This window comes from Bos mutus, chromosome 23, assembly GCF_027580195.1.
Source record: "Bos mutus isolate GX-2022 chromosome 23, NWIPB_WYAK_1.1, whole genome shotgun sequence".
In the NCBI taxonomy this organism is placed as follows: domain Eukaryota; kingdom Metazoa; phylum Chordata; class Mammalia; order Artiodactyla; family Bovidae; genus Bos; species Bos mutus.
In genome coordinates, this window is record NC_091639.1 from 33,947,933 (window position 1) to 33,957,303 (window position 9,371).

Genomic DNA, 9,371 nt, shown 5'->3' on the forward strand with positions numbered 1-9,371 from the left:
GGACTGTGAAGAAGGCTGAGCGCCGAAGAATTGATGCTTTTGAACTGTGGTGTTGGAGAAGACTCTTGAGAGTCCCTTGGACTGCAAGGAGATCCAACCAGTCCATCCTAAAGGAGATCAGCCCTGGGATTTCTTTGGAAGGAATGATGTTAAAGCTGAAACTCCAGTATTTTGGCCACCTCATGAGAAGAGTTGACTCATTGGAAAAGACTCTGATGCTGGGAGGGACTGGGGGCGGGAGGAGAAGGGGACGACAGAGGATGAGATGGCTGGATGGCATCACCGACTCAATGGAAGTGAGTTTGAGTGAACTCCGGGAGTTGGTGATGGACAGGGAGGCCTGGCGTGCTGCGATTCATGGGGTCGCAAAGAGTCGGACACGACTGAGCAACTGAACTGAACTGAACTGAAACTCTAATAAGGATGGACATCATCAGAGAGCAGATCTCTAGTGACAGAACTTCACTCTTTTCCAGAAATGATGGATGGGACTGATTCCCACCTCTTCCCTTCACACGAAACCATATTCACCAGGACTGCTCTCTTTGCATCCCTGCCCAGTGATTTGAGAATGGCTCTAAAACATCTAGTCAGGAACTCTCTGTAGCAGAAATGGCTTTTCTAGCACCACTGATGACTCCTGCACCCGGGGCAGACATCACTAATCAATTGCTACGCTCTTTGCTACTGTATTAAGTTAAGACTCCAATGCTTTTCAGTCCTTTAAATCCTCATGCTTCAAGCAGGCACAACCAGTTGATCAGACTTGATCCATGAGAGAAAACCTATTTGTCATCTCTGCCCTTTTAAGTATAATTTAAAACAGTGAAAAGGGCGAAACTGACAATGGGCAGTAATAACAGCTAACCTTTACTGAGCACTTGATTTTGTCACATACTTTATGTGCCTGAGCTCTTCTAATCCCCACACAAAAACTCCATGTGATGCAGATACTATTTTATCCTTGGTTTACAAATAAGGACTGAACATTAATTAAATTGATGTGCCCCAGGTCACACCCCCAGAAAGAGCAGAACGGAGATTTGAAGCCGTCAGTGTTCAGATACAGAGCCTGGGTGTCTGACCACTGTTCCATCCCATGGGTTTGCTTTGTTTGCTTATTTATCACTGGTAAGATACACACAGTCCCCTCCCACAGCATCCGGTATAGAATTCCAGTTTATTTCTCAGTGAGTCTGCTAAGAGGGGTTGTCACAAGTGACTTCCTTTAGGAGCCTTACCAAGTTGCTCTTCCTGTAACCTGCAATGCTGCAGACACACAGGGTTACCTGGAGAGGTACCCACCAGGTAGCTGCCAGAACTCTACCAAGGGAACATCCTTGGTTATATGAGTGAGGCCACCGAGGACCTCTGTTTATAATATTCATCCTCATGGAATATTTCAGGCATTTTGCTTCCATTTATCAGTTACTCAGTGCTTGCCTGGCATTGTTTGAAAGGATGTTTACATGTATTAATTTATTCCTCAGCCCAGTACGTACTCTTAGCCTTAGGTCAGTGGCACCTGCGAGGTGAGTTGGAACCAGCAGCTCTCTTCCTGCAGAGATGGGGAGACATTTAGGATGGGCCCCCTCCTCGGGGCTCTGATGTCCTCCAGAGCCAGGGCATGATGCCATCTTCATGTCACCAAGAAATAAGGGAGCCCCTGGATTGACCATCAGCCTTATTTACTTGGAACAATGAAACCTCCTTAGTCTGACTTCCATCTACTTGCCCTGGGGTGGAAGAGAGAGGCAGACAAGAGGGTCACACCAGTGTCTTCTGCAGGGAACCAGCACCCTCTGCTCACTTCCCCCAGACAGGCAGCAACGCCTTACTCCACTAGGTGGCAGCAAAGGACAGAACGACCAGAACTAAGTGTTTCCGGCTCTTTCAGTGACTTTCGCTGTTTTCTTGTCCTGTTTTTATGTTGCTTGGGATCTTTTTCAAGCATAACTCCAGTTAAGATTTTATGGAAAATAAAAATATTTTTTATGGTTTTCCACACTAAGAATAACATCAGGCAAATGTTTGCAGAATGCTTCTTTTAGCTGCTGAAATTATGTTCATCACATTAGACAGTTTTCAGTGTCATGTGGTGATTCATCAACTCTGTTCTAAGACACAGGTCTTACAAATCAGGTCTTTTTTTCCTTTATGAGCTCAGGAATGAATATTTATGCTACCCACCCTCCCCTAAAACAGGCAGCCTCACCTCTGGACAAATGTTCTCTGGAAAAGGTCCAGAGAGAAATATTTTAGGCTTTGCAGGCCATTCTGTCTCTGTCACAGCTACTCAGCTCTGCCATTTTAGTGCAGAAATAGCCATAGACGATACATAAACAGAGAGACATGGCTGTATTCCCAGAAAACTTTATTTACAAAAGCAGGCAGCGTATGGGATTTGGCCACTGACCGTGGTTGGCAGACCCCTCGTCCCAGGATTTCTCAACCTGGGTCTGACGATTCCTTGTTTGGGGTAGAGGGCCTGCCCTCAATATGGTAGAATGTTTAGTGACATCCCTGGCCTCTACCCCACTCAAAGCCAGAAGTGCCAGCACCATCCAACTGTGACCATTAGAAATATCTCCAGACGTTACTCCCTGGGAGGCAGACCCACCCTCAGCTGAGAACCACTGTCTCATTCGAAAGCTAACAGGAGCCAACTGTGATATATGATGGCCAAAACAAGAAGGGATCTTGGGTAAAGAGGACTGCTCGGTGCAGAAGTCAAGTACAGTGAAGACCGAGGTGGGGCTGTTGGATTTGGCCACACAATTACTAGCGAGCGATCTCGAGCACTCGGGCTGAACACAGGGGACGGTGCTCCACTTGGAGAGTGTGGAGGACGGACGAGCAGTCCGTGTCTGCAGAGACCCCCTGGAATTTTGACAGGAAGAACAGGATTGGAGGCCAGAGGCAGGGGAGGGGTGGTTTTATGGTGGGAACCAGCGGAGCTGGGCTGCATGATTTGGGGATTCTCAGTTGGTTGAGAGGGCTTACTTAGCAATGGAGATAGAAAGAGGGAAGAGAAGGAGGGAAAGGGGCGTGGGCCCAGGCCACAGATGGACAGGAAAGCTTTGAGAATTCATCCTCCATTGTCACAGGGAGAAAGCCCAACACACATAAATGTGTTCCTGTCCCCATCTTCTTCCCTTGGAGAGAAGAGAGGTGACACGTCACTGGGGGAGGAGGTCTTGGGAGCTAAGGAGACCAGAACACTGTCACACCACCCCAAAGCAGGCATCAGACCACACACCCACTGTTCCCTTAGGACCCCTTGGATTTCCAAGAACTCTGATGCTCTAAATGTCTCATGCTTCTTTTTCTCATTTTTATAGAGTCTTCTTCAAGATCAAAAGCCGAAATGCACACATGAAAACTCACAGACAGCAGGAGGAACAGCAGAGGCAGAAAGCGCAGAAGGCGGCGTTCGCGGCCGAGATGGCAGCCACAATCGAGAGGACTACGGGGCCGGTGGGGCCGCAGGGGCTGCTGCCCCTGGACCAGCTGAGTCTGATCAAACCCATCAAGGACGTGGACCTCCTCGACGACGACGTCGTCCAGCAGCTAGGAGGCGTCATGGCAGAGGCCGAGGTTGTGGACACCGGTCTCCTCCTGGATGATCAGGCTTCAGTTTTGCTTCAGGGTGACACGGAACTCTAAAGGCCCCGCGTGTCTCTTTGAGACAGCGAAAACCCACAGCCTCCAGCCTCCTTCATCAGGACACTGGGACTGCCCGCTTGTTTTGTAATCATTTTAAACTACCTGTTTAAAAAGTGGTCTTTTTTTTTTCCAGGTTTAGAAACAAATCGGTTTTTTCTTTTCCTTTTATTTAAAAACAATTGTTTTTATGGGCGGTTGGGGGGAATAAATAATTGGCACAATTCTACTTTAAGATGTGTTTCATCTGGGCTAGGCTACATTCCCAAGAACTCATTCCTGGCTGGGAATGAACTTGACATTCATGTTCTTTTGCTTTTTAGATGCCAACCATCCTGGTTGCCTTCTGTCCCAAAGCTTGCGTGAGTGAGCGAGTGTGTGTGTGTGTGTTTGTGTGTGTGTAAAGCAGGCTGCTTTCTTTCTGCTGGGGTCTTGGACCATCCTTCCCCACCAACAGTCATTTTTGTGTTGACCTCATTCCACAGTTGGCAGTGAACTTGGCATCTTTGCTGGGAGACCCTGCTAGGAAGTAGCTTTCCAGTGAGCAAAGTCAGCCTTGTGTTCCACGGCTTTCTTCCAGCATACACATCATTGGAAGAGTTGACCAAATGTAAAAATAATTTTTCTGCCTGCCCTGCCCATCACTCAGCCTGGCTCTAAAAACTGAGTACTGTATCATTTCAGGCTTTCCCTCCCGGACAGTGGTTTACTGAGAAGGTGGTTCATAGAGCAAGCGTGTCCTCTTCCCAGTTCCCTGAGGACCGGTTGACTCCAATTCACCAATTGGCAGAGGCATACTTTGGCCTGAGCTGACTGACTGCAAGTCCGTCTAGAGGAAAATAACCCCAACTATTAAGTTGCCAGGGTTGTTTTTAGGGGAAGATAGTCAAGGAGCACAGATTAAAGTATCTAGAATGCCAAGCAGTCTTCTTTTGCCCAAAAACTAGCTCAGAAGAGCCCGTTCCTTTTTGCCACACTGTTAACGGTCTGTGGGGTTCCAAGTTACTCTGTGCCACTTGGAAGCACTATGAAACCTGATTCACTGGGATTCTGCTGCTACGCATCTGTGCAGGACCGAAGTTTACTTTGACGCTAACTCTGAGTTTTCCTAACTCTGGGTTTTCTAGCAAATCTGATGGTGAATACAAGGGAAATAGCATTAAAGGCCAACAAAAACAGTTTCAGATGCCCCTTTGGCTCCATTGTTTGCATTCAAACAGTGAGTTTTTCATTAAAGTCATTTACCAAAGCTCTTCTAGAATTCTCCAAGCGACATAACTCTGCTCTGCCTCCTGTCCCTGCCGGCAGGGCTGCTGTTTGTACTTGACGGTATTAAACCTGTAATCCTTCAAAAATGGCTTTCAGCTCAGGCTTTTGAGCTGAGTCAGACTGCTCTCTGGCCTCCGTCAGGGCAAACGAGTGCACGCCTTCAGACTGGAATGCGGTCCCAGCTCAGAGCTGACGCGTCTGGCTGGTGACTTCTGAGCAGGGGGCTTTCCGGCCTTCCCCCACCCCAGGTAGGCTGATGCCCCAGCTCCTGTAGGCGTGGCAACCCTGCAGGGCACTTTGCTGACACAGTAACTAGCTTGACGTGAAGGAGGATGTCAGTGGAAGGATGAGGATAGGAACAAAGCATCGTTTACGTTGTCTCTGCAAAAGCGTTTAGCGGGCAGCCATGACCCACAGCGGCCCCACGCAGGCAGTGTCCTCTGAATCTCAGGAAAGCCATGGACAGAAGATCAATACAATGGTTCCTTTCATGCCATCATTTCTGTTCTCAGAAAAAAAGAGGTCTTGCAAGTTTCCTTTACCTTTTTTTTTTAGGGAGGGAAATAACGTGTCATTTGCTGCCATTTCTGACAAGTTATTCTGTGTTTGAGTTCAGAACTGCCTGGGCAGGGCATCAGCTTTGTGGCAGAACTATTTGAGAACCGTACTAAGTGTAATACCAGCTGATCCCATCTGCCCAGTGACTACTTCCCTCCACACGTGGGTATATGAGAGGGTTCTGGAAGGGTTCTGTGGATCTCTGAAAGTTTATCTGGCAAAGGAGCAGACACCCAGGAAAAATGTTTATAAAGCAAATGTATGCATTCTGCTTGGAGATTTGCCCGGCTGTTCCAGTTTAAAACATTAAAATAAACTGAGTTGCCAAGGCAAAAATATAATGCACAATTTAGTTTTGACTTTCCATGCAGTATACCTTAAGCATTTTTGACTTGAAATAACCAAAGAACTCCTCCTTGACGAGACAGTTCACTTTGCTGAATTAGTTTTTTTCTTCACAGTATTAGCGTAGAGGATTGACTTCATAGTACAATATTGCACTTATTTTTTTTTCTGAAATGATTCTGCCTGCATGTACGTGTTGTGTTTTAGTTCCCCACCCCCATCTCTCCTTACCCCAAAGAACTTTTCTTCCCGATGGTTTATGTCTTCAACCCGTTACTGTTTACTATCAGATAGTTTTTCATTAGTGAATTTAGACCTCTTTGAGAAAGCTTGTATATAAAAAGTTAAAAGATATATTTTATGGAAAAACCCATCTTATTTTCAAATATATTTAACTGCTGTTCTATTTTATTAGAGGAAGGTTGTAAATATTTTCTAGGAGTTCTATTGTAAAGAAAAGTATTTTTGAAAAAAATTAATGTAATAAAAACGAAAACATTTTTAAATGGTGGTTGTGATTGCTTCCTGTTCTGGCTTCATTGTGTTCTATTCGCAGGAAATGTTTTGCATGCCTTGCCATGTTAGGATGTAATTTATTCCGGTTTGCACTATTTTTAGTTGACATCATAATATCTAATGTGCTTCACTGTATTTTCCCCGGGAATGCAGGTCCCTTGGTCCATATCAAAAGCACTATGTATAGCATATTCATACCTTTTTCTTTTGTAACGTGTGTATTTTTAATAAGGATTTTATGTAACATTTTGGCAAAAAAAGAGGACAGTATTTTCTAGTGAATTTTATAATACATTTTGCTAAAAATGTTTCTTCCTAGGTCAGTTTTTGTTAAGGTGAACCAAAAGTCTTATTTTCCCAGGGGTTTAACAAAAAAGTTTGAAGCTTGAAAGCAAAGTTATATTTAAACATCATATGTAACAAATAAATAAAGATGTTTTATAGACTTGTCCTCAAAAGTTGCATTCCTTAAAATACAAAAACAACTAGGGCATTCTAGGTTGGTTCCCCCTGAGTGATGAGCATTTTTTTTTAAATTGCCACAATACTATTTTTCAGAAAGCCAGGAGAATTTTACTTAAAAGTTTCCAGCCATTAGCCTTCTCAGAAATTTATTACAGTTCTTATAGATAGGCATTCATCAGAGATGTAACCAAATAGACACTGTCATATTTATTTGTGAAAACCTGATTCGATACTGCATCAGCTGCTCTGAAAATAAAATGTTATCTTTTTGAGTTTCATTTGGCTTAACATTCCTTCTTTTTTAGCTGCTGAAGTGACTTCTCAATGCTAATTTACCATTAGCTGGTTTCTAGAGACCGGTTTAGAGGGGTGTTGATCAGATCTAATGCTCATATAAGTGCCCCCACCCCCACTCTGGAGGCCAAGCTGAACATTTCTGCTTCTCCAAGCAGTGGATGAGCCATGTGAAGGGTTGATGGTCTCTAACCCGCAGCAGTCACAGTGCCGTTTCAGGCAGTTCAGTAATACACGAGTTATCTCACAAGGAACCGCCAACAAAATCCAGCCCACCCTGATTTATAGGCATGGCTAATCTCAATTTCCAAATTCTAAAAGGTGTGTTTACTTTTTAATACTCAACAGCAAAGTTCGGAAGAAATCTGAAATTCTGGATTTTATACAGAACTTGATTTAAGTGGGGCATAGCTGTTCGAGACCTTGATCCTCTACATGCTTTGGGGATTTTATACTTTTAATTTGGGCAATTCTGGTCCTGTACCAAAGAAAACAGCTCTTCCTTTACAAACACTGCGTTTAGCCAGTGTTGGACATTTAAATTCTGCTTCCAGAGGCTCAGGTGTCCAATCTGAAGATTTTAAGTTTTTCATTCATTACAAATCTAGCAGGCACTATTCTATGCTGTATTACACATGGGGGAGTTGAGTGGACAAAGAGGACTGTGACATCATTCCTGCCTGCATGCCAAGGTATTTAATACTTGAAAAAAACATATAGTGTCTTGGGAACAGATCCAAGTCCACCAGTGGGAAGAGCAAAGCTCATGGTTTATTACTATTACTGAACCATCTCACCATCACCCACATGCTGCTAAGTCGCTTCAGTCGTGTCCGACTCTGTGCGACCCCATAGACGGCAGCCCACCAGGCTTCCCCGTCCCTGGGATTCTCCAGGCAAGAACACTGGAGTGGGTTGCCATTTCCTTCTCCAATGCATGAAAGTGAAAAGTCAAAGTGAAGTTGCTCAGTCGTGTCCGACTCTAGCGACCCCATAGACTGCAGCCTACCAGGCTCCTCTGTCCATGGGATTTTCTAGGCAAAAGTACTGGAGTGGGGTGCCATTGCCTTCTCCATCACCCACATAGTCACAGCAATTTGCAATAGGTGCTCAGCAACTATTTGTTAAATTGATTATCTCTAATCTTCCAGGTATGCTTATCTGCATGTGTGTATGTGTACATAAAACCTCTTCCGAGTTTACCTAAAGTCAACTCTTAGTTCCACAGGCCTCCAGTCTACCTTCCTTGGTCATAGCCAGCCAGCTGGAGACTGAGGCTGAGTTTTAATGTTGACATAAGCAAAACATAATTAGGAAGTCATGTTAAGAATCTGGATAATATATTATTATTAATCTAATATTAATTAATATCTTATTATTTAGATAATAGATTTTTGAGTCTCAGATATCCCTTATATGAGAGCCAAAGGACTGATTATTACTTTACATGAGAGACAATCTTGAAAAAATCTATCCTCCAGCCATCCCTCAAGGGATGTGTTTAATGTTTCTGTTTTGAATGTAAAGGCCAAGCAGTCACATATGCTTGATCTACACTGCAGCACACACACCCTTAACATACAACACGGATCGCTCTTTGGGCTGTTTGGGGTCATTACTTCCGCTGCTTCTGTAATTTTATTTTTGACGGTCTTGATATTTCTTCTTTTCCCAACCACTTTATTTAAAGGCACGTTTGACACATAAACGCTATAGATATTTACTGTGTACAACCTGATGAGTTTGGAGATAAGTGTATAACCATGAAACCAGCACAATCAAGGGAGAAGGGCTGTCTTTTAAAACAGCACAACCGGTGCAATCAAAGTATGATTTAATTTAGAAATATTTGATGCACACACTTATTTTTCCTGGATATAAAGCAAGGTAGACTTGCATCAACCATCTAGAATCACTTGATCTCCTGTTCAATTACACTAGTTCAGAGGTTTGAAGGGTTAATTCATAGAGAAAGTGAAAGTGTAAAGTCGCCCAGTCATGTCAGAATCTTTGCGACCCCATGGACAGTAGCCTGCACCAGGCTCCTCCGTCCATGGGATTTTCTAGGCAAGAGTACTGGAGTGGGTTGCCATTTCCTTCTCCAGGGAATCTTCCTGACCCAGGGATTGAACACAGGTCTCCCGCATTGTAGACAGACGCTTTACCATCTGAGCCACCAAAGGGAAGAGACTTATAATGGACTGGCCAAGCTTCAGAACACTGTCCATGCTAATAAACTAAGAACTTTAATGTGTCAAAAC

The 9,371-nt window shown here is 44.2% G+C and overlaps 1 protein-coding gene across 1 annotated transcript in view; it reads left to right on the forward strand.

The window, feature by feature from the left end:
- TRERF1 (transcriptional regulating factor 1) overlaps positions 1–7,094 on the forward strand; it is a 209,505-nt gene extending 202,411 nt beyond the window's left edge. Inside the window, 1 exon segment of the mRNA XM_070360746.1 lies at positions 3,342–7,094. Within this exon segment, the coding sequence (XP_070216847.1) occupies positions 3,342–3,666 (325 nt within the window). The 3' untranslated portion in view covers positions 3,667–7,094.
- Positions 7,095–9,371: the final 2,277 nt, after the last annotated feature.